Genomic DNA, 26,337 nt, shown 5'->3' on the forward strand with positions numbered 1-26,337 from the left:
TGCAGGATGTCACCCCCCTCCCTTATAATGCCCAATGCAGGTTGTCACCCCCCCTCCCTTATAATGCCCCATGCAGGATGTCACCCCCCTCCCTTATAATGCCCCATGCAGGATGTCACCCTCCCTCCCTCCCTTATAATGCCCCATGCAGGATGTCACACACCTCCTCCCTTATAATGCCCCATGCACGATGTCACACACACCCCCTCCCATATAATGTCCCATGCAGGATGTCACACACCCCCTCCCTTACAATGCCTCATGCAGGATGTCACCCCCCTCCCTTATAATGCCCCATGCACGATGTCACACCCCCCTCCCTTATAATGCCCCATGCAGGATATCACCCCCCCCTCCCTTATAATGCCTCATGCAGGATGTCACCCCCCCTCCCTTATAATGCCCCATGCAGGATGTCACACACACTCCCTCCTTTATAATGCCCCATGCCAGATGTCACACACACGCCCCTCCCTTATAATGCTCCATGCAGGATGTCACCCCCCCTCCCTTATAATGCCCTATGCAGGATGTCACCCTCCCTCCCTTATAATGCCCCATGCAGGATGTCACACACACCCCCCTCCCTTATAATGCCCCATGCAGGATGTCACACACACCCCCTCCCTTATAATGCCCCATGCAGGATGTCACCCCCCCTTCCCTTTTAATGCCCCATGCAGGATGTCACACACACCCCTCTCCCTTATAATGCCCCATGCAGGATGTCACACACACCCCCTCCCTTATAATGCCCCATGCAGGATGTCACACCCCCCCTCCCTTATAATGCCCCATGCAGGATGTCACATCCCCCTCTCCCTTATAATGCCCCATGCAGGATGTCAAACACCCCCTCCCTTATAATGCCCTATGCAGGATGTCACCCTCCCTCCCTTATAATGCCCTATGCAGCATGTCACCCTCCCTCCCTTATAATGCCCCATGCAGGATGTCACACACACCCCCCTCCCTTATAATGCCCCATGCAGGATGTCACCCCCCTTCCCTTTTAATGCCCCATGCAGGATGTCACACACACCCCTCTCCCTTATAATGCCCCATGCAGGATGTCGCACACACCCCCTCCCTTATAATACCCCATGCAGGATGTCACACCCCCCCTCCCTTATAAGGCCCCATGCAGGATGTCACCCCCCTCCCTTATAATGCCCCATGCAGGATGTCACCCCCCTCCCTTATAATGCCCCATGCAGGATGTCACCCTCCCTCCCTTATAATGCCCCATGCAGGATGTCACCCCCCCTCCCTTATAATGCCCCATGCACGATGTCACACACTCACCCTCCCTTACAATGTCCCATGCAGGATGTCACACACCCCCTCCCTTATAATGCCCCATGCAGGATGTCACCCCCCCTCCCTTACAATGCCCCATGCACAATGTCACACCCCCCTCCCTTATAATGCCCCATGCAGGATATCACTCCCCCTCCCTTATAATGCCCCATGCAGGATGTCACCCCCCTTCCTTATAATGCCCCATGCAGGATGTCACACACACCCCCTCCCTTATAATGCCCCATGCCGGATGTCACACACACGCCCCTCCCTTATAATGCCCCATGCAGGATGTCACCCCCCCTCCCTTATAATGCCCTATGCAGGATGTCACCCTCCCTCCCTTATAATGCCCCATGCAGGATGTCACACACACCCCCCTCCCTTATAATGCCCCTTGCAGGATGTCACACACACCCCCCTCCCTTATAATGCCCCATGCAGGATGTCACACCCCCCCTCCCTTATAATGCCCCATGCAGGATGTCACCCCCCCTTCCCTTATAATGCCCAATGCAGGATGTCACACACACCCCTCTCCCTTATAATGCCCCATGCAGGATGTCACACACACCCCCTCCCTTATAATGCCCCATGCAGGATGTCACACACACCCCCTCCCTTATAATGCCCCATGCAGGATGTCACACCCCCCTCCCTTATAATGCCCCATGCAGGATGTCACACACACCCCCCTCCCATATAATGCCCCATGCAGGATGTCACCCCCCCTCCCTTATAATGCTCCATGCAGGATGTCACCCCCCTTATAATGCCCCATGCAGGATGTCACCCCCCCTCCCTTATAATGCCCCATGCAGGATGTCACACACACACCCCTCCCTTATAATGCCCCATGCAGGATGTCACACACCCCCTCCCTTATAATGCCCCATGCAGGATGTCACCCCCCTTATAGTGCCCCATGCAGGATGTCACACACACCCCCCTCCCTTATAATGCCCTATGCAGGATGTCACACACACACCCCTCCCTTATAATGTCCCATGCAGGATGTCACCCCCCCTCCCTTATAATACCCCAATGCAGGATGTCACACACACATACCCCTTCCTTATAATGCCCCATGCAGGATGTCACACACACCCCCTTCCTTATAATGCCCTATGCAGGATGTCACCCCCCCTTATAATGCCCCATGCAGGATGTCACCCCCCCTCCCTTATAATGCCCCATGCAGGATGTCACACACACCCCCCTCCCATATAATGCCCCATGCAGGATGTCACACACACCCCCTCCCTTATAATGCCCCATGCAGGATGTCACCCCCCCTCCCTTATAATGCCCCATGCAGGATGTCACACCCCCCCTTCCTTATAATACCCCTTGCAGGATGTCACACACACCCCCCTCCCTTATAATGCCCCATGCAGGATGTCACACACAGCCCCCTCCCTTATACTGCCCCATGCAGGATATCACCCCCCTCTCTTTATGATGCCCCATGCAGGATGTCACCCCCCCTCCCTTATAATGCCCCATGCAGGATGTCACACGAGCCCACCTCACCCCCCCTCTCTTATAATGCCCCATGCCTCCATACAATAAAAAGAAAATCATATACTCACCTCACTTCTCACCTGCTGCCGCTGCTCCGGACTCCTCAGCGTCGCCGGCCTCATCCCGCTCTGCACTGTGACTGCTCAGGAGAGAGCGCGGTGTAAAGACGTCACCGCGTCCCCTGACCTGAGACGTCGCAGTGCAGCAGCCGCGGAGGATGCAGGAGCTGCTGCGGAGGCACGGGGAGGGGCAGGGCAGCAACTACAACCGGGGCAGCCGGGGCACTGCCCCGGGGCCCCAACCACCCAAGGGGCCCCAAACTGATGGTAAAAAATGGTATTTTAATACCTTAATTTCTCATAAAATACCCAGCTCCTATATTCTTGTCAGGCAATGTCACCCGGAGGACAGAAGAGACTATCATTTCAATAATTTCCAGGAGCTCTGCCAGCTGTCAATGAATGGAAACCTGCACTGGCCTGGAGAGTCTCATAGCACAAGATTTGTAACAATATATTAGTCTGGAGATCACAGAGAGTTGGCAAGGCCGGCACAGTGCCCACTGACCGTGACAAACTCTCAGAATCATGAAGAGGAGACAGTCTCAGCAGACACAAAGATCTCTGTGGCAAACTGTGAGGAGCCCGGCTGCTATTTAATAAACATATACAGTTATTTGAAAATTGTGCAATATTTGGAATTATTCACCTTATTAATTTTCCAAACATATTCACTGAATATTTAACTTCTAAAACTTGCATCATAAACAACAAAATCTATTAAAGGTCTTGCGGAAGGTGGTGAAGCCTGTGTGCTGTATACAACAATGCGTAGCAGCTTCACCACGTTCCGCACAACCTCTAGTGATTGAAATGTTGAAATGTTGAGGGGCCCCACTATGAAGTTTTGCCCCGGGGCCCCGAAGTTTATAGTTACGGCACTAGGGAGGGGTAAGTATTGTGCCGGGTGCCGGGGCCCTGAGCAAGCAGGGGGGAGCGGGCGCTGACACCGCTCTCCTCCTCTCACGGCTCCCATAGCGCGCGGGGTGCCCGACGGTGAGGGCCCCCCCTCCGCCTGCTCAGGGCCCCGTACTGGAGTCAGGACAGTCATGCCCTGATGGCGGCCCTGCTGGAGGTTGGAGGGGCCCCCTCTCCCTCGGAGCCCCCGTTCAATGAACGGGCTGCACGGGCGGTAGGTCCGCCCCTGGTGTGTGTGTGTATATGTGTGGGCAAAAAAAAGGCAACCTCCCGACTCTCAAAGCAGTAGGCAAAACTTCTGGGTATAACCTAAATGAGTATTTCCAGGGGGTGTCCTTTACCTGACTTAGGGATGCTCGTTCATTAGTATGGAGTCCAGTTACGCTTTCAATGAGTCTAGGTAGGGCCGTTTTCTCAAGGGTAACAAGCTTCTCACAACTTTCCACAATACACTCAAAAGAAGGGGAAATAGTTAAAATAAAAAATCCCGTGCAGTACCCATGATTGATATCAGTGACAGACTGGTAGGGAGGAACCAGCCCTGTGGTAACGTACAGTAGGTGCGGGGAGAAGCTGCTCATATGGCATCTGGTGGTTGTAGGCTTTCCTCAAGAGGTGGAATTTCAGATTGCTTTTGAAGATGGCAGAGTTTGATCAGCTGGGGTAGCATGTTCCAGAGTAAGGGCTCGTTCACACACTGCTTTTTTGCACCAAAAATACACTGCATTTTACTGTACCATTTCTGAAATCTCACGCACATGCAGCTTATTTTTTACTTGCAGATGTGAAGCAGTTACAAATCTGCATGTCGATCCTTTCACCGCTTATCAAATGAAGGGGAAAAAAACGCGGCAAAAACACACGTATTTTATGCAGCAGTTTTCTTGCCAAGAGACACATTTGTTGTGCAGAAATCTCTGCTGCAAATACTTAACATACCCTAACAGAGAAGCGTGGGAGAAAACTTCGAAATGCTTGTCGGAGAAACAGGGAATAGAGAGTAAAGGAGATTTTGTGAAGACCAGAGATTGACGGGAGGTATCGGTACACTATGGAGGGGATAGGTTGTGGACAACCAAGTATGACCTGAATTCTCTGGGAAGCTGTAGTGAAGGGATTGGCAGAAAAAGCAGAGGAATAACGAACGAAGAGTAGAGTTGAGGATGGATTGGAAGGTTACAAGGTGGTTAGTTGGAAAGCTGCAAAGTAGTCAGTTTGTGAAACAATGAATATTATGCTCTTCCAAATAAAATTTGGTGATCAGTTTTCCCTGTTTTCCCTCCGGTTCAAGACTCCGCTTAAGATTTTTTTGATATAAGATGAGTCTTTCCAACAATCGCCCTCTGGGTATGGAGCAGGACAGAGGCAACATGGCTGCTCGGATATTAGACCTCACATTGAAGATAATCTACTGGATCACTGGAGAGGTGAGAGCTTCACATCACATCACTCTGATCTCTAGGAATAAAGCAGAGAAATGACGGGAAAGGTGAAGGATCCTTAGAATAGATGTAGTGATCGGCGTCTCCCCATACACAGGATCACACAGTAGTGAAGACGTCGTCTGGGGAGTGTGTGACCCCCCGTGTGTCAGGAGGGCAGAGCAGGACCCCGAGTGACATCACCGAGCCTCCACCTCATTCACTGATACATGAGCAGAAGATCCTAGAACTGACCCACAGGATCACTGAGCTGCTGAGCGGAGAGGTGAGTGCTGCCGGGAATGCTGGGACATTATATAATAACGCCGGGGGAGGGGTCTGCTAATGACGGGTCATTGTGTGTGTCAGGTTCCTATAAGGTGTCAGGACGTCACCGTCTATTTCTCCATGGAGGAGTGGGAGTATATAGAAGGACACAAGGATCTGTACAAGGACGTCATGATGGAGGATCACCAGCCCCTCACATCTCCGGGTAAGAGGAGACCGTGCTGATTATAGAGGAGAGGCCGGGACTGAGTTCACCTAGACTCCCCCATCATCTGATCATCACATGTAGACGATGTATTCAGTCCTGTGTATATTTCCTATAGATGGGTCCAGTCCGAGAAATCCACCGGAGAGAAGTCCCAGTCCTCTATATTCCCAGGATCGTCCAGAGGAGAAGCAGAATGTCCCCCTGGATCATCAGGTAGATGGAGCTGAGATTTCTGGAAATCCACCGGAGAGAAGTCCCAGTCCTCTATATTCCCAGGATCGTCCAGAGGAGAAGCAGAATGTCCCCCTGGATCATCAGGTAGATGGAGCTGAGATTTCTGGAAATCCACCGGAGAGAAGTCCCAGTCCTCTATATTCCCAGGATCGTCCAGAGGAGAAGCAGAATGTCCCCCTGGATCATCAGGTAGATGGAGCTGAGATTTCTGGAAATCCACCGGAGATAAGTCCCAGTCCTCTATATTCCCAGGATCGTCCAGAGGAGAAGCAGAATGTCCCCCTGGATCATCAGGTAGATGGAGCTGAGATTTCTGGAAATCCACCGGAGATAAGTCCCAGTCCTCTATATTCCCAGGATCGTCCAGAGGAGAAGCAGAATGTCCCCCTGGATCATCAGGTAGATGGAGCTGAGATTTCTGGAAATCCTCTATATATGAAGCTTCCTACTGACCTCCAGCAGTGTCCGCTGGGATCGGTAGCTACAAATAGTTTCTGGATTCGTAAAAGATTGTGATAAATTTGCACTAGTTTGGATCCACTTGGCCATTGAATCAGGGAGGATAAATGTTCTGCCGTGTAGATGGAAATATCAGCACAATGCCAATATGCTGCTTCTAAGGTGAACAGAATAATGTTGTGTACAGTAAGAGCTAATCACTGATCTTAGCAAGACCTGGTAAAGAGCAGACTAAGCACTCCACGTCCGCAGTAGGGATCAATGATCCATATATGTAGTGTTTGTAGTCTCCAAGACATCTGATCAATTTTAAAAATTTTTAAAATGTCCAAGTTTAATTCATATCTTTAAAAAAATTCACGTCATCATAAAGTCGGTGAAGATGCTGTGGCATTTGGAACAAAATAGAATGTTCTTAATCAGAGAATAGTCTTCATTTCCAAACATTGGTCATATCCTGATACTGAAAAATTCTCATTTACAGCAATTTTTAACTACAATTTTGCCTTAGCCTCAAATTCTTCATTCTGAACCTGTAGGGAGCTAGAAAGCACAGAAAAATTTGTGAAGTTTTTACTGAAAGCATCGATACGCCGTATGTGCTCGGTATCTACTGTTTGGGCACACGGCATAGAGGGAATGGAGCGTTATTTCACTTTTGAAGCGCAGTTTTGGCTGCAATGGATTCTGGACGCCCTGTCGCATTAGCAGAGCCCCCAAAATGCAGAAACCCCCACAAGTGAACCAATTTTGAAAGCTACACCCCTCAAGGAATTCACCTTGGGGTGTACTGATCTTTTTGGACTCACAGGTGCTTCACGCAAGTTTTTAACATTGCCGATCTAATGTCAATTTTCACATCCCAATCAAACAAGTGGAAGTTGATGTCCTGTACTGGGTCTAAGTAAAAAAAGTGGAAAAAAATAACTAATACTTTTTTAAAAAATATGAAAAACAAAAACAGAATTTTTGTTTTCCCAACTAAAAAAAAAGCACACATAATTGGCAGAACGGCCTGGTCTATAAAAATGTCCCTTTATTTAACCTATAGTGTTAACAGCGTAATAATAAATTAAAAACATACCATAAATACAGCTTTTCATCATACTTACACACAAAACAGAATAAAAAGTGATCAAAAAGTCATATTTTAAAAAAGAGGTCACTGAAAATATCTCATTCCGCAAAAAAAACCCCTAAAAAATAAAAAAAAGTAATAACTAAAGCTACAATATTGAGATGCAAAAACTAATTGTTTGCAAAAAAAAGTTTAGTGTGGAAAAGTAGCAAAACATTAAAGATAAAAAATGACATAAATGTAGTATCATTGTGATTGTACTAACCCCTAGAATATTTTTTTTATTTATTACTTTTACTGCACGTGAATGGCATAAAAAAAAAAAAAAAAGTTCATGAGTTGAAAACCAACTCATCCCGCAAAAAAACAAGTCCCCAATCAGCTCTTTTGTCAGAAAAATAAAAAAGTTATAGATATCAGAAAATGGTGATGCAATTTTTTTTTTTTTTTTTTAGGAAAAACAGTGTTTTTAGTATGAAAAGTAGCAAAATATAAAATACTACACTGTATTTTATTGTATTGCTATTTTTGTTCAATCTATTTCTCAAAAATCGGAATAAAAAGCCATTAAAAAAATTATGTACCCCCAGCTCCCTGAGTGATATAGACCTATTTCTCTATTGACTGTGGATATCAAAATATTGGCTAAAATATTACCTAATAAGCTGTCAGGAATTATGTCTAAAGTGATACATCCAGACCCCACAGGCTTTATGGCCAACGAATCCACAGCAATTAATTTGCGCCGCCTCTTTTTGAATATGCAGTTCGCAGCAGATAACATCGGGCATAGAGCGGTGCTGTCATTGGATGCAGAAAAGCCGTTCGATAGCATAGAGTGGAACTTCCTCTGGGAGGTGTTGAAAAAAATGGGGTTCGGACCCACGTTTATATCATGGGTACAGTTGCTATACTCCTCCCCTGCAGCTAAAATCAAAGCAAACGGTGAGCTGTCTCAAAGCTTCAGATTATACAGAGGCACAAGACAGGGGTGCGCTCTGTCACCATTATTGTTTGCCATTGCAATAGAACCTTTGGTGGCAGTAGTGAGGAATTCTTCTGAAGTTAAAGGATTTCAATATGGGAACATAGAAGAGAAGATTGCATTGTATGCGGACGACCTTCTACTATTTCTGGGAGACTATGGTAGATCCCTGAATAGTGTAATGGATATACTTAAACAGTTTGGGCGGTTGTCAGGTCTGACTATTACCTGGGATAAATCTGTACTATTCCCCTTGCATGGCCCGGTAGACCGTTCAGCATACCCAGATAGAGGTGGTCTCCCAGTTCAAGTACTTGGGGTTGGCAATATCGTCCCCGCTAAGAGATTATGAAAAACAAAATCGGCTGCCTCTTCTAGACAAAATGAAGTGCAAAATAACGACATGGTGTAAACTCCAACTCTCTGTGGTGGGCAGGTTAAATCTTATTAAGATGGTGTTAATGCCTCAGATTTTATATATTCTACATAATGCTCCCATTTGGCTCCCGCTATCTAGATTCCTTAAGGCAAACAAGCTTTTCAGAGATTTGATCTGGCGTAAAGGGCAATCCAGAATAAGACTAGAAACTTTGCAGAGACCAAAAGACGACAGTGGCCTGGCACTGCCCAATGCATGGTTATATTTCCTCAATGCCAACATATGAAGGGCTGGAAAGAAAATGTCACGGGCAGTTCGGTATGCAAAATTATCCAAAACACTGTGGGACAGGAGCCCCTTGTGGAAAGCTTGGAGGCAGGGAGGTTTGGGGGTCTCTCAGTATACCCTACATTGAACTTAATTTTCAAGGTTTGGTGTAAAGTCAAACAAATAAGAGAGGTCATACACTTATCAATGTACACACCTATTTGGAATAATGACTTACTTTCAGAATTTGCCAAATTAACTGAGTTTGGGAACTGGAAGAATATGGGTATACAGTACGTTCAACAGGTGATCGGTAATGAGGGACTTAAATCCTTTGACTGTCTACAAAAAGAGTTCCATCTACCTGATAGTTGCTTCTACCAATACTGTCAACTCAAACATGCCTATAGAGCCCAATGTAAAGTGAAAGATGTTAAAACTCAGAGAGATGTGGTATTGGACACTATTTGCTCAGATGGAGCCACGAAGGAGGGTAATATCCAGTGTCTTCAATGACCTTCTCTTTGTCTTCCTTAAGAACTTCCCTCTGTTGGTTAAACGGAAATGGGAGACGGATATTAGTGTTATCACAGATGAGGGGGCTTCGGTGCTGGAATACAAACCCAATCTTTCGCCTAGTGAGCCTAAACGACTCTCACAGCTATGTCATCCACAGAGTGCACAGATCACCTAAAATGATGTTTAAAATAGGTCTTAGAACTGATTCTGGATGCCCAAGGTGCGCCCAACTGGAAGCAGGGATATTGCACATCTTATGGTCATGCCCACGTTTACACATATATTGGGGAGCAGTTTTGGGCTATATAGAGTCAGCGTATGGGTGCGTGGTGACTAGTAACCCTCTGACCTGCGTACTGGGATATGTAGACGAGAGGAGTACTGTTGAGACTGGGAAACTTGCCATAGCGCGATTACTATACATGGCTAGAAAACTGATTGCTAAAAACAGGATTTCTGCAACTCCCCCGACAGGCAGAGAGTTTACTAAACAAGTTGAGTCCCTTATATCATTGGAAAAAGGGGTATACCTCAAAAGGGATAGAAGTAAATATTTTGATAAACTATGGGGTCCCTGACTTGGAGACAACCAGTTATCAGCCTTGATAGGGTCTTGTTAGATGTGTAGCAGTTGTTATGGAATCACTACACATTGTGTTAGCAAATGCCAAATGGTTCTGTGCCTTTCGACTTGGTTGGTCTTGATCGACCTGATTTATTCTGTTTTGTTTGGACATATACCTACGATATGGTATTCTCAATAACATATGTTGATGTTGGGGGGGGGGTTCAGGGTATAGGGGAGAGGGTTAAACACATTGGTTGAGAATGTTATTTGTATATGTGCAACTGTTATAAAATGAATAAAAATTGACTTGATTAAAAAAAAATAATTATGTATCCCAAAATGGCACAAATAAAAACTTCGACTTATTCTGCAAAAAACAAGTCCTTATTCAGAGCTGTCGTCCGTCAACAGAAAAATGGAAGATTTCCAGGTCACAAGTAGCAACAGAATTCTCCAAAAATAATCCAGTAAAATCCAGGGCCGCTGTCCAAGCAGTTTTCAGCTGATCATCAGTGTTCGTCCCCACACCTCTAATTGAGATGAATCGTTAATTGTTAGGTTCTGGATAACTTAATTTATGGGGCGCATGACTTCAGAAGCACACGTCAGGCACAATGTACTAGGCACTAAAATTGAGTATTTTCACTTTTCACTCTGCAACATCCACTGTGCACACTAATTTCTGGAAAACACCTGTGGCATTAAAATAGTCATGACATCTATAGACTATTTCCCTAAGGCCTCAATCCCATCTGCATGAAAAAAAACAGAGGGGGCAATACACGGTATTAAGAACTGGGGTATGGGAACTTCTGATCAGGGTCATTTGGATGTTTTTTGTTGTCATTAAGATGTAAAAAGAGAAGACACAGGAGTTTGACAATAAATGGCTTCACCCAACCAATAACCATGAGGGGAGGAAAAGGTTTTTTGTTATCATTCATATTCTCTGAAACAAGACCAAGAAAGGAAAAATTCTGCCGGGGTATGTAAACTTTTGAGCACAACTGTATATATACTGTATATACTATAATATATATTGTGGCAAAGTATATAGTGCCCATATACATGAGAATGGATACAATTGAAACAAGAAGTTTCCATACACTATATAAAAAGACATGTTTTTCTCAATATCTGACATGAAATGAGAATAAACTTTTCCCGTTTTAGGACAATTAGGATTAGCGTAATTTTTAATATTTGCAAAATGCCAGAATAATGAGAGAGAGAATGTTTTAAGGCATTTTTATTACTTACTGCAAAGTCAAAAGTTTCCATCCATTTCATTAGTATTTGGTGCCATTGCCCTTACACTGAATGACTTGGGTCACACGTTTGGGATCTCCTTCCACAAGCTTCTCACAATAGTTGGTCGGAATTTGGGCCCATTCCTCCTGACAAAACTGGTGTAACTGATCCAGGTTTGTAGGTCGCCTTGCTTTCAGCCTTTTCAGCTTTCCCCATAAATTTTCAATAGGATTGAGATCAGGGCTTTGTGATGGCCACTCCAAAACATTGACTTTGTTATCCTTAAGCCACTTTGTTACCATTTTGGCAGTATGCTTCGAGTCATTGTCCATTTGGAAGACCCATTTCCGCCCAAGCTTTAACTTCCTGGTTGATGTCTTAAGATGTTGCTTTAGTATTGCCACAATCTTCTTTTGTCATGATGCCATCTATTTTGTGAAGTGCACCAGACCCTCCTGCAGCAAAACAACCCCACAACATGATGCTGCCACCACCGTGTTTCACAGTTGGGATGGTGTTCTTAGGCTTCCAAGCTTTTCCCTTTTTCCTCTAAACATAACGATGGTCATTATGCCAAAAAAGTTCCATTTTAGTATCACCAGACCACAGAACATGTCTCCAAAAATGAAGGTCTTTGTTCCTGCGTGCATTTGCAAACATTAATCTGTTTTTTCTATGTTTATTTTGGAGTAATGGCTTCTTCCTGGCAGAGTGGCCTTTCAGCCCATGTTGATACAGTACTCGTTTCACTGTGGATATTGACACAATCTTACCAGCTTCTGCTATCATCTTCACAAGGTCTTTTGCTTTTTTCCTTGTATTGATATGCACATGTCGGACCAAAGCACGTTCATCTCTGGGACACAGAACCTGTCTCCTTCCAGAGCAGTATGATGGGTGGACATTCCCATCTTGTTTGTACTTGCGTATAATTGTTTGTACAGATGAACGAGGCACCTTCAGGTATCTTGAAATTGTACCCAAGGATGAGCCAGACTTGTGCAAGTCCACAATTCTCTTTCTGATATCTTGGCTGATTTCTTTAGACTTTCCCATAATGCTACAGCGTGTTTCAGGTGTGCATTACAATACATCCACAGGTGTGTCTCTATTTGACCCAGATGTTGCCAAAAAACAGAAGCTTCCAAACACATGATATCATCATATGGGCAGTCCAGAATTGTTAAAAGGCATAGTAATCTTACTGTATGTAAACTTTTGACTTTGCAGCAAGTAATAAAAATGCCTTAAAACATTCTCTCTCTCTCATTATTCTGGCATTTGGCAAATATGAAAAATTATGGTATAATCCTAACTGACCTAAAACGGGAAAGGTTTATTCTGATTTCATGTCAGATATTGAGAAAAACATGCAGATGTGTCTTTTTATACAGTGGATGGAAACTTCTGGTTTCAACTGTATATACTGTACATACTGTACATACAATAGACAGAAAGATGTCAGTGACATATATAATTAGTGCAGTGAGAGGGTAGTTTACTGTACATGTATTTTAGCAATAAATTAATACATTTCTGAAAAAAATTTAAAAAAATGGCGTGGGATCCCCCGTAATTATATTGACCAGCAGAGGGAAAGCAGACAGCTGGGGGCAGATGTTTATAGCCTAGTAAGGGGGTAATATCTATGGAGGTTCCCAGGCTATTAATACCAGCTCTCAGCTGTGTACTTAGCCTATACTGGTTATTAAAATGGAAGACCCCCACCCCCCAAAAATATGACGTGGGGTCCCCCCTATTTTAACAACCAGGAAAGACTAGGCAGACAGCTGGGGGCCAATATTAATAGCCTAAGAAGGGGCCATGGATATTGGCCCCCTCCCAGACTACAAACATCAGCTCTCGGCCGCCCCAAAAATCATATGGATGCGCTTAGCCTCCGCTCTTCCCACTTGCCCTGGTGTAGTGGCAAGTGGGATAATAGGGTTGATGTCAGCTTTGTATTAGCAGCTGACATCAAGCCCAGGGGTTAGTAATAGAGAGGCATCTATAAGACGCCCCCATTACTAACCCCATAGTCAAATAGTGAAAAAAAACCACAAACACCCAGAATAAATTAATTTATTTGAAATAACCACACAGACTCCTTTAATAAATCTAAATTTAACTTAAAGTCATAAACTTACCATAACGCTCATTCCATTGAAGACCATGTCACCTGCAATAAAGTAAATTAATAAAGCAACATAATACTCACCTGTTCCCGACGTGAAGATAATCCTCCAGATGCCCTTGTCCCCTATTAAAAAAATAAACAACCATATTCCTCCCCTCTCCGACATGCAGATAATCCAATTGTCCCACAGCGCGTCCAGCTCTGCTACATCTGCTTGGCAGACTGAACACTGGCATGATGCTAGCGCTCAGCTTGTCAGGAAGCAGAGACAATGAGCTGTGCGTGCTGCTCAGTGCCTTGCGGTGCCGTCAATGACGTGAGCAGGGTTCATAACCAATGACGTCCGTTCACCTCAAAGACGTCACCGCGAGCGCCGTGGGAAAGTTCTGGGTGTTTGTGTTTCATTTCACTATTTGACTATGGGGTTAGCAATGGGGGCGTCTTATAGAGGCCTCTCCATTACTAACCCCTAGGCTTGATGTCAGTTGCTAATACAAAGCTGACATCAACCTCAACCCTATTACCCCACTTGCAACCACACCAGGGCAAGTGGGAAGAGCGGAGGCTAAACGCCAGAATTGGCGCATCTTATGGATGCGCCATTTCTGGGGCAGCTGAGAGCTGATGTTTGTACTCTGGGAGAGGGCTAATATCCATGATCCCTTCCTAGGCTATTAATATCAGCCTGCAGCTGTCTGCCTAGCCTTTGCTGGTTGATAAAATAGGGGGGGACATCTTTTTTTTCTGGGTCCCCCATTTTAATAACCAGTAAAGACTAAGTATACAGCTGAGAGCTGATATTAAAAGCCTGGGAACCTCCATGGGTACTACCCACTTCCCAGGCTATAAACATCTGCCCCCACCTGTCCGCTTTCCCTCTGATGGTTAATATAATTAGGGGGGATACCACACCATTTTTTCCAGAAATTTATTTTTTTATTGCTCAAATACATGTACAGTAAACTTCACTCACTGCACTAATTATATATGTCACTGATATCTGTCCATCTATTCTATGTATATATCTATACTTCTCTCTATTCTATAATGTCGGGTCCCGCTGTGATTTTACTGTACGCGGCTGATGAATTATCGGGATATCTATTATCTATCGTGGTAGATCGGCTCACTCGGCTGCACACGGAGGTAGACACGGAACACTCTTGTTTAGTCTCTTGTTGGTTTATTAAACGGTATAAACCAATATAGAGTTCATAAAAATAAACAAAGCCCTTCTGGCATAATAGAAAAACAAAAGATAACGTCCAGCATAGTCCTTGTACCTGACAGGGTCCGGCCACTCAGGGTTAGCAAAACACAACGTTCAGATTAGCCCAAGTTAACACAAGCTCCTCTCTCTGGAACTGGCCTCCAGATACTGAACCACACCTGAGTCAAAAGGCTGGCTATCTATAGGTCAGGCCACTCCCTGGGGTGGAGATATGGTGAGTGGCCTCTCACCTGCACTATGGCCATTCACAAACAAAAACCAGATCTTTTAAAATCACAATTTAACCCTCTCAGCACATAACATGCTGGAGAAGACTTTCCGGTTTCACATCACTGAAGCTCATAGCCTCAGTGAAACATATCTAGGATATATCACATATATAGGATTTTTACAGGATGAAAATTGTGAAATGGTAAGAAAGGATGTTGAGAAGACAGAACTTTTTAATTCTTATTTTGCATGTTTTCTCTCAGAAAGAAAATGTAACATCAACTGATCTTAACTTGGATTCTTCTATTCCTTTAATAGGACAGTGATCTGTAAACAGAGAGATTGTGAGGGAATATTTAGCTAACATAAATGAGTTCAAGTCTCCAGGTCCAGATGAATTACACCCCAGAGCACTGAAGGAGATCGTAGAAGAAATTTTAGAACCACTCTCCATAATCTTTGAAAATTCTTGGAGAACAGGAGAAGTCCCAGAAGACTGGAGAAGAGCAAATGTTGTTCCTATCTTCAAAAAGGGGAAGAAGGTGGACCCAGGGAACTATAGGCCGGTGAGTCTGACTTCTATACCAGGAAAGATCTTTGAACAAATTATTAAACAACATGTATGTAAGTACATGGATAAGAATGAAGTGATTAACCAGAGTCAGTATGGGTTTGTAACTAACAAGTCATGTCAGACTATGGTAACTTAATTTCCTTCTATGACAGAATCACTGACTGGGTGGATCAGGGAAATGCTGTAGATATAGTATATCTTGACTTTAGCAAAGCATTTGACAAAGTATCTCACACCATCCTTATTGAAAAAATGGCCAAGTATGGAATGGACTAGGCAACTGTTAGGTGGATTCATAACTGGCTTAGTGATCGGACTCAAAGAGTGGTCGTAAATGGCTTCACATCCAGTTGGATGAATGTCTCAAGTGGGGTACCACAGGGCTCTGTCCTGGGACCTGTATTGTTCAACATCTTTATCAATGATTTAGATGAAGGAATTGAGGGTAAACTGATTAAATTTGCTGATGAAACAAAGCTAGGAGGGATAGCTAATACAAAGAGAAGAGGGAGAGGATTCAAAAAGACCTAAACTGGAGCAGTGGGCAGCAACTAACAGAATGTTTTTTAACAGGGAAAAATGCAAAGTACTACATCTGGGCAATAAAAATGAAAAAAGCATATACAGAATGGGAGGAATAGAGCTAAGCAACAGTACATGTGAAAGACGTAGTTACTTACCGGTAACGGGATTTCTCAGAGCCCATGACGGCACCACGGAGAGAGGGGATCCGCCCTTCAAGGACAGGAAACCTACAGATAAAAAGGGCGGCACCTCTCTCCTGCATCAGTTGTTTACAGACCACAGAGAGGACCCCCAGGTTAGTAACACAAAATGTAACATTTTTAAGGAGTTTACCAGACACACCTCATGACTACATATAAGTAACAAATAAGAGTGTACACCCATGCGTGAAGGAAGGGAATGTTCGGGTGCCGTCATGGGCTCTGAGAAATCCCGTTACCGGTAAGTAACTACGTCTTTCTCCTTCCCCCATGACGGCATCACAGAGAGAATTGCAGAGAAGTGTCATTTAGGGAGGGACCACCGCTTCCAGAACCCTTCTACCAATGGTAAAGTCTGAAGAGGTTAGATCCAGCCAGTAGTACTTAAAGAATGTAGAAGGGGAAGACCAGGTTGCAGCTCTACATATCTGTTCGATTAAAGAGCTGGCTTTCTCCGCCCAGGAGGCTGCTACTGCCCTAGTCGAGTGAGCCTTTAGATTCTACGGGGCGGTTTCCCCGCTTGACGAGTATGCCAGGGAGATGGCGTCTCTTATCCATCTTGCCAGTGTGCCCTTGGAAGCTTTTTGTCCCTTCCGAGGTCCCTGGAAGCACACAAAGAGAGACCTATCCTTCCTATACTCCCGTGTGACCTCTAAGTATTGGATAATGCATCTTCTGAAGTCTAAGGTGTGTAGGTCCCCCCCCCCCCCCCCCTGTTTTTAGGATTTGGGCAAAAGGAAGGGAGGGTGACCTCCTGCGATCTATGGAAGTGTGATCCCACCTTAGGAAGGTATGCTGGGTCAGTCCTAAGTGTCACCCTGTCCTCTAGGATTTGCGTGAAGGGGGCCCTGCTGATAGGGCTTGTATGTCGCTAACTCTTCGTGCCGATGTGAGAGCTACTAAGAGTGACGTCTTAAGAGATAGGGCTTTTAGAGATGCATCCGCTAAAGGTTCAAAGGGATGTTTGGTTAGGGCTGAAAGAACTACGTTTAAGTCCCAAAGGAGGAGTATTCCGGGAGGGGATGGGCCTAGACCTGTGTGATGCCTTGATGAACCTAGAAATCCACCTATTTCTGGCCAGGTCATAGTTGTATAGGGCTCCTAATGCTGCAACTTGAACCTTTAGAGTGCTTGTGGCCAGACCCCGCTCTAACCCCTTTTGCAGGAACTCTAAGATGGAAGTAATGGGGGCCTCCCCTTGTACCTTCGAACCCGAATATGAGAGGAATTTTTTCCAGGTTTTACCGTAAACTCTGGTGGTTACGGGCTTCCTACTCTGTAGTAGAGTGGAGATCAAATTTGGGAAAAAACCTCTATCCCTTAAGAGCGCCCTCTCAAAATCCAGGCTGTCAAGTGTAGATTTGCTACCTGAGGATGGAGGATTGGTCCCTGGAAAAAGAGATCTGGAATTTCCAGAAGAACCCAGGGGTTGGAGGAGGACATTATCCTCAGCCAGGAAAACCAGGGCCTCTTTGGCCAGAAGGGGGCTATCAAAATTATGTATGCCTTGTCTTCCCTGACTTTCCTCAGAACCGCCGGAATCAGAGTGATCGGTGGAAAGGCATAGGCTAGCTGGTGTTTCCATTGGATTGAGAAAGCATCCAATGCTGATGGTTCCCCTTGGGGTTTATTGAGCAGAATAAGTCCACCTTTTTGTTCTGTCAGCTGGTGAATAGATCTATGGAAGGGTTTCCCCATATTTCCGTAAGTTGGTTGAGCACTAACTGATTCAGTTCCCATTAGCCCTGTCTCAGCTGGGTTCGGCTCAGGAAGTCTGCTGTGAGATTTTCTGTTCCTTTTATGTGAAGTGCAGACAGAGACTCCAAATTGTTCTCTGCTAACTGGAGGATGGATTTTGATACTTGTAGTAGAGAATGGGACCGGGTCCCCCCCTGGTGATTTAAGTATGCCACTACTACCCTGTTGTCCGAGAACACTCTTACATGGTGTCTCTTTAGAGTGTTTAGAAATTTTGAGAGGGCGAATTTTACTGCCAGAAGTTCCTTCATGTTGGAAGATACCCCTTCCAAATCCTCTGACCAGACCCCATGAGCTATTTGGTCGTTTAGGTGAGCCCCCCCCACCCCCTGGGGCTTGCATCTGTAGTTAGGACCTGCGACACTGAAATAGTCCATGGAACGCCTCTGGTTAAACTGTCCACCATGTTAGAGAAAGCAAGGTTTTTGATGACAAAATTAGCTGACCTTCTAAGTGCCCTTTTAGTGATTTTTTTGCCCCCAAGATTTCCCATTGTAAGTCCCTGGTGTGTACCTGAGCCCAATGGACCCCTGGGATACAAGCAGTCATGGAACCTAGAAGGGACATTGCTGATAGTCATAGAGGGGTGGTCTTTCACATGAGATATCCGGGCTATCATATTCTGGATTTCCCCTGCCGGGAGACGGCATTCCTGATTCCTCAAATCTAATAAGATGCCTAGATACTCTTGTACTTGGTCCAGCTCCAACTTGGACTTTTTTTTGGTTCAGAAGCCAGCCTAAATTCGTCAAGGAATCCATGACCCTTGCAATGATTGAAAGAGTTGCATATTATTAGCAAATCGTCCATGTACGGGGTAATCAGAATGTTTTGCTCCCTCAGATGGGCCATTACCTCTGCCACTATTTTTGTGAATACCCTTGGGGCTATAGCTAGACAGAATGGGAGGGCCGTATACTGGTAGTGTTTGATTATTCCTTTTAGTGATATTGCTACTCTCAGGAATTTCTGGTAGTCTCTGTGTATGGGAACATGATAATAGGCGTCCTTCAGATCCAGGACAGCCATAAAACAGTCTGGGAACAATTTCACTGACGATTTTATTGATTCCATCTTGAAGGTTTGCACCCTCAGAAATTTGCTCAATTTTTTCAGGTTTACAATTGTCCTGAAAGTCCCGTCTGTTTTTTTCCTTAAGAACAGAGGGAAGTAGAATCCTTTGCCTTTCTCCTGGGCAGGGACATCTTGAAGGACTGGTTTTTCTATTAGGCCTAGAATTTCTTGTTCTAGTGCTAGTTGTTCTACCTCTGATGACCTCTTGGGGGTTATAACAAAGTTCGGACGGGGAATGGAGTGAAACTGAAATTTTAGCCCTGCTTTTATTAGGTCTAAAATCCAAGAGCTGTTTGATATTTTTTCCCAGGCTGGGAGGAAATGAAGAAGTCTCCCTCCCCCCACCTGGGGCTGACTCTCATTGGGCGGGTTTCCTGTTGTCACTGGGGGGGCCTGTTAAACATAAATCCTTTGGCTTTTTTCTTCCTATCCTCCCACCTATCCTGGTCTTTGGGGGGCTTCCTGCGCATAAATTTTCTGGTCCGAAAGGACTTCCTGTATGAAGTACTAGAGAGGACCGGGAACAGTTTCTGGTTATCCCCAGCCTTGTCGAGGATATCGTCCAGAGTAGGTCCAAATAGGAACTCACCCTCTCAAGGAATGGAACACAGCTTAGATTTTGTTTGGTGGTCACCCGGCCAGCAGTTAAGCCAGAGGGCCCACCTGGCTGCGTTAGAGAAGCTCGCAGCCCTGGCTGCCAGCCTAACAGAATTGGCTGATGTGTCAGCCAATAAGTTGTGTCTCTAGTTGATCTAGCCAGACCATCAAAGATCTGGCTGTACATGTGGCTGCAACTGCGCGTTTTAACCCTCCCCCTGCGGCCTCCCAAGCCCCTTTTAGGAAGGTGTCCGCTTTTTTGTCCATTGGGTCCTTTAGTACCCCCATGTTTTCAAATGGCAGGAAAAATTTTTAGAGGCTTTAGCTATTGCCACGTCTAATTTTGGAATCTTTCCCCAGAAGGAGCATACTGGGTCCTCAAAGGGGTATTTCCTCTGAGGGGACAACAGGCCCTTTCTTTCCAGGTTTTTCCATTCCCTTTTAATCAGGGAGTGGACTTTGTCATTGAGAGGGAAAGATCGTCTTTCCTTTTGTTCCAGGCCACTGAACATCATGTCCTGGACTGATTTCTTGGGGTGAGGATCTACCAACCCTATAGTGGGCCTAACTGCCTTAATTAAATGGTCCGTACCCTCTATAGGGAAACTGCTACGTCCCCCTTCCTCAGAAGATGATGAGGACGAAGATAAGAAGGAAGAATCTGAGTCTACCACCTCCCCGTCCGAACTGCTAGATCCTTATACAGGGGATAGGTTCCTGGTTTCCCCCCGCTTCTTCCCTCCCTTCTGCAGGGACTTGAAGGTATCCTCACCTGGGATTTAATCAGGGATCTGAGCTCTGAGGCGAACTTAGGGGTCTCCTCGCAAATTGTTTGTTCAATACCCGAGTTGCATAGTCTTTTTTCCCATGTGGTGGGCAGATCCTCTGCGCAAAGCGCTCAGGTCCTGTGTTTGGACTTGCCCGTGCTCTTCCTTCCCTGATAAGAAAAAGAGGGGGGGGTTCAAGTTAAAAGTGAGCTTTCACAAAGATCACTTACCGTCCTGCTGTAAGAGGGAATACCGGATTTGGAGAGGAATCCGTTCCTGTAGATGGGCCTTTCCTCGAGGTTGACGCCACGCTGGAGTCCTTGCCGCGTTGCGAAGACCTGCCAGACCGCCCGCTTCCACCGTGACCTTGGCCGTGCTGGTGTGAAGGGTCACTGGGGGGTCCTTTCGCACGCTTCCCATGTTGCGGTGGTGGTGAGTGGGGGTGCAGGGACTGCACCTCCTGTAGCTCCTGCTCGCTCATAGCCGGTGCCAGAGTGTGCTAGGAAGCACTTCCCTGGTGCATAACCCGGCATTTTAACCCCTATAGGCCTCCGCCCCCCTCACCTGGCTTGCGTTCCACAACCAGATGTGGGCCCTTTTTGTGCTACCCCCCTTGGGGAATATTGGTGTGCACCTTTCCAGCATGGGGGACGCGTCCCCCCCCAACACTTTCCTCTTGGCTGGGCGGACATAACTTGCTCCGGGTTCTCGCGCGCGCGTTCAAACGCGCCGTTCCCAGAGAGGCACCGCGACACTGCTGCCTGCATCAGAGGTAAGCACCCAGCGAGTGTGCTTCTGCAATGGGCCCCGGAAGCCCAGGCCTACTCACCGTCCTGGGCCCCTACACCATCGGAGAACGCAGCGGCTCCGGACTTCTCCTGCGCCGCGTCTCCCTGCCTCCCTGGAGACCCACTGACCTCAGCGGTGGCGCTTCAGGACATCGCACCAGCCGAGGCAGGGAACCACCGCTGCCTGAGCCGGTCTGGCTGGGCCTGGTATGTCGTCCATATACTTCTTTTAGGATTCTTTCTTCCTTTCTTTGCTGTAGGTCCCCGTCATGGACAGGAAACCAACTGATGCGGGAGAGAGGTGCCGCCCTTTTTATCTGTAGGTTTCCTGTCTTTGAAGGGCGGATCCCCTCTCTCCGTGGTGCCGTCATGAGAAAAAGACTTAGGTATACTAATAGATCATAGACTGAACATGAGTCAACAGTGTGATGCAGCAGCAAAAAAGGAAAATACAATTCTGGGATGTATTAACAGAAGCATACAGTCTAGATCACATGAAGTCATTATCGGACTTTACTCCTCTTTGGTCAGACCTCATCTGGAATACTGCGTCCAGTTTTGGGCGCCACATTTTAAAAAAGACATCGACAAACTGGAGCAAGTTCAGAGAAGAGCGACCAGAATGGTGACCGGTCTGCAAACCATGTCCAATAAGGAACGGTTACAGGATTTGGGAATGTTTAGCTTGCAAAAAAGAAGACTGAGAGGAGACTTAATAGCTGTCTACAAATATCTCAAGGGCTGTCACATTGTAGAAGGATCATCTTTATTCTCATTTGCATAAGGAAAGACTAGAAGCAATGGAATGAAACTGAATGGGATGAGACACAGATTAGATATTAGAAAAAACTTTTTGACAGTGAGGGTGATCAATGAGTGCAACAGGCGGCCACGAGAGGTGGGGAGTTCTCCTTCAATGTGTAGCATCGGCGTCCCTGCCTCCTGCTAGGCAGGGACGCCGTTCCCCTCACCTCTCCGTGACCGGCGTCTTCCTCCCGCTCTGCTGGCAGCGCGCGCCGCTTCCCGGCCTCGGTGCTTAGGGCGCGCGCATGCGCGCTCCCCCTCTCTTAAAGGGGCCGCGCGCGCCGTCCTAAGGAGTCCCCGGCCAATGGCCGGAGGACCTCACCATATATAAGGCACCTCCTCCAAAATGGAGGTGCCCGAGCAATGTTGTTGCAAAGCCTTTCAACTCTGCTTCAGCCCTCAGGTCCCGTTACCAGTTACCTGCCAGTCACCTGCCAGATTCCTGCTTGATACCTGCTTACCTGCCTGCTAGCCTACCTGGAGGCTCTGCCGTCACTTGCCGTGACCACCTGCCTGTCCAGAGACTCTTGCCCGCTCACCTGGGAGCGCTCACCTGCTAGCCTACCTGGAGGCCCTGCCGTCACTTGCCGTGACCACCTGCCTGTCCAGAGACTCTTGCCTGCTCACCTGGGAGCGCTCACCTGCTACCTGCCTGCTAGCCTATCTAGAGACTCTTCCCTGCTGCCACTTGCCGTGACCACCTGCCCGTCTAGAGACTCTTTCCCTGCTGTCACTTGCCGTGACCACCTGCCCGTCTAGAGACTCTTACCCTGCTGTCACTTGCCGTGACCATCCGCCTGTCAAGAGACTGTTCCCGTCACTTGCCGTGACTTCCTGCCCCTTCTACCCAGAGACTGTCCCTGTCACTTGCTGTGACTACCTGCCCGCCTTCCCTGGGAGCCACCCGCTTCCTTACAAGGACAGCCCCTTTGTATAGTTGCTCAGAGGTTCCACCTCCCAGACCCGTTACACAATGGACGTCTTCAAACAGAGGCTGGACAGACATCTGTCTGAGATGGTTTAGTGAATCCTGCTTTGAGCAGGGGGTTGGACCAGATGACCCAGGAGGTCCCCTCCAACTCTACCATTCTATGATTCTATGATCTCCCGTCCATCACTCTGTCAGTGACTTTGTCACACTATCTATCTATCTATTCTATAATGTCAGGTCCCGAGCCTTAAGTGTAATTTGCAAAATGGGGCCACATTTTGGCAATTTCTGCTGTTTTGGCTCTTAAGGGGCTCTGCAAATGGTGCCACAAACTACTCCAGAAAACTGTGCCCCAAAAGCCAAGAGGAGCTCCTTGTCTTCCAAGCCCTGCCATGTGCCCAAACAGAAGTGTACGACCACATATAGGGTATTGCCATACTTGGGAGAAATAGCGTAAGATAAATTAGAGTACTTATTTTCTTACTAGCCATGGTAAAGATGAAACATTTTGAGCTAAATCTAACTTTTTAAAAGCACCAAATTGGTCAACAAAGATCATTACAAATCTAGATGAATTCATTAAGGAATGTACTTTCCACAATGGGGTCATTTATGAGGGGTTTCTGCTGTTTTGGCACCTCTGGGGCTCTTCAAATGTGACATGGTATCTGCAGTCTAATCCAGCCAAAATTTGTGCTCCTAAAGTCAGTTGATTCTGACTTCATATGGGGTATTGGCAAACTCAGGAGAAATTGCTTTACAAACGGAGTGGCTCATTTTCTTCTGATACTTTTGTGAAAATAAAAAATTTGAGGTTAAAACAACATTTTCATGGAGGAAACATTTTTTTTTTTCATTTTCACATCTCAGTGTTAAAAACTTTTGTAAAACACCTGTGGATCCAAAAAGATTGCGAGACCCCTAAATAAACTCCTACAGGGGTGTAGTTTCCAAACAGATGGCCACATATCCCCCCCACCCACCCCAGACTAACCAGGAGGGGACCCATAAAGGAACTTTATCTTAGCCAAAAGCCTGAGAAACAACCATTGGCCCCCTGCGATTGCATTGTGAGGGCTAATGGTGTCAAAGGAAGCCCCCACCCTCTGTCATCCTTCAAGTTGTCATGGTAAAAGTTTTGTCAATTCCCCTCGCGCAATTTGTATCTCAATGCTGCAAAGCCTCAAATTGCCCAGAAAATACATGTAGTAGAGCCATCTGAGGTCTCCTATAACTGTATCCAACCTCTTGGGCTTTTTGCACAGCTTTATTCATTTCGAGGTGACTTCAACCTATTTGGAGAGTGAAAATATAGTAACTAGTGGTGAATAACAGGCTTGTTAACACCAGACTACAGTATCAGTCTAGTTAGGGTGTTTAAGTTGTAAAAAAAATGATCCCATTTTTGAGGCCTATGCCGCCCTTGTTGGTGTTTATGCACAGTTTATACTCATTTAGGGAGCAAAAACTGCTCAACATTTTTGAAGGTGAAAAAGTAATGGTTTCTCAACAGAAGAGTGAACATATATAGCCCTTAAAAATATAACTATTGAAAATTGTTTAAAAATTACCAAAACTTCCATGCAAAAAAAGGTAAATAAAAATCAGATATTAAATCTGGTATCTCTAGAGATTACTCGTATGGATGGACACAGCAGAGGGCAGCGGTCGTAGCAGAGGGCAGCGGACGTGGCAGAGGGCAGTGGACGAGGCAGAGGGCAGTGGACGCGGCAGAGGGCAGCGAACGTGGCACAGGGCAGAGGGCAGCGAACGCGGCAGAGGGAAGTGGACGAGGCAGAGGGCGGCAGACGTGGCAGAGGGTAGCGAACGTGGCAGAGGGCAGAGGGAAGTGGATGCGGCAGAGGGAAGCGGACGTGGCAGAGGGCAGGGGACGCGGCAGAGGGCAGCGAACGCAGCAGAGGGCAGTGGACGTGGCATAGGGCAGAGGACGTGGCAGAGGGCAGCGGACGTGGCAGAGGACAGAGGGAAGTGGACGCAGCAGAGGGCAGCTGACGTGACACAGGGCAGCGGACGTGGCACAGGGCGGCGGATGCGGCAGAGGACGCGGCAGAGGGCAGTCGACGCGGCAGAGGGCGGCGGACGCGGCACAGGGAGGCGGACGCGGCAGAGGGTGGCGGACGCGGCAGAGGGCGGCGGACGCGGCAGAGGGCAGTCGACGCGGCAGAGGGCAGTCGACGCGGCAGAGGGCAGCAGATGCGGCAGAGGGCAGCGGACGCGGCAGAGGGCAGCCGACGCGGCAGAGGGCAGCGGATGCGGCAGAGGGCAGGGGACGCGGCAGAGGGCGGCGAAAGTGGCACAGGGCGGCGGACGCGGCAGAGGGCAGCGGACTGTCCCAGATTTGGGTTTACACCCTGCAGTCTCAGGCTTCTGCCGAATGTCCCTCACTACCACCGGCCCCCTGACATCTCTTCCTGCCAGAGGGGAACGATATGGTAAATTGGTGCGGCCAAAATTTGCAGCATAATTGGTCCCTCAGTTTGTTCTTCAAAAATTTGGAGGTATGACAGACCCCCCCCCTAATTATACATCCCCGCTATCCCAGCACAGACCCCCACATATCACACACTCTCCCCAGTCCATTGCTCCTCGTCTCCGGCCGCTTCTCCTCGATGCAGTAAACAAATGCGACCAGAAGATGGAGCGCGCTGCATGCTGGAAGAAACAAGAAGAGGCCATGTGACCGCAGACACGTGACGTCACGACTACTACCAGGAGCCCCTATAGTCTAGCATCGACCGGAGCGCGCCGCTGTGACTGTGAGAGGCCGCGAAGGACGCTGGGAGTTGTAGTTTACACAGGACAGGAAATGCTGCTGCAGGACTGAGAGAGAGCCGAGGAGGCGAAACCTCACAACACCAGAAGACGAAGACGCAGCGACCGCAGCTCCGGTATATGTGCGTCTCCTGTGCGGTCACAGCCCGGAGAGGGCGGGACCAGTCCTGACCGCTGCTCCGCTCCTCTGTGCTGTCACTATGGAGCTACCGAGCACCGAGCACCATGAGGAGGGGAAGAAGGGCTGAGAGCTCATGTGTATATGTGTATATAATGTGTGTGTGTATATATATATATATATATATATATATATATATATATATATATATAGCTGATATTGGACGACTCTCCCATGATATTCGGCGGCTCCTGGTGTTTCGGTTAATGTCCCGGCGTCACCTACATGATCGTTGCCGGAGTCTTCTTGTTGCCTGACGCCGGGACGCTCCGCCGGTGTATGGGGGGCAGTTGCGCTCTCCGGGGAGTAG

The 26,337-nt window shown here is 47.0% G+C and overlaps 1 protein-coding gene across 1 annotated transcript in view; it reads left to right on the forward strand.

Annotated features, from left to right (window-relative positions):
* The first annotated feature begins 5,173 nt into the window (after positions 1 to 5,173).
* The window catches only part of LOC141243646 (uncharacterized), a 60,845-nt gene continuing 39,681 nt past the window's right edge, over positions 5,174 to 26,337 (forward strand). The window contains exons 1-9 of the mRNA XM_073668942.1: positions 5,174 to 5,230; positions 5,343 to 5,510; positions 5,594 to 5,717; positions 5,836 to 6,353; positions 8,419 to 8,436; positions 9,285 to 9,575; positions 9,661 to 9,760; positions 20,368 to 20,528; positions 24,687 to 25,509. Of these exons, the coding sequence (XP_073525043.1) occupies positions 5,174 to 5,230; positions 5,343 to 5,510; positions 5,594 to 5,717; positions 5,836 to 6,353; positions 8,419 to 8,436; positions 9,285 to 9,575; positions 9,661 to 9,760; positions 20,368 to 20,528; positions 24,687 to 25,509 (2,260 nt within the window). The remainder of the gene's footprint in view (positions 5,231 to 5,342; positions 5,511 to 5,593; positions 5,718 to 5,835; positions 6,354 to 8,418; positions 8,437 to 9,284; positions 9,576 to 9,660; positions 9,761 to 20,367; positions 20,529 to 24,686; positions 25,510 to 26,337) is intronic.

The sequence above is a fragment of the Phyllobates terribilis genome, unplaced genomic scaffold, assembly GCF_046119375.1.
Source record: "Phyllobates terribilis strain yellow unplaced genomic scaffold, ASM4611937v1 Scaffold_2__4_contigs__length_985480577, whole genome shotgun sequence".
Lineage (NCBI taxonomy): Eukaryota > Metazoa > Chordata > Amphibia > Anura > Dendrobatidae > Phyllobates > Phyllobates terribilis.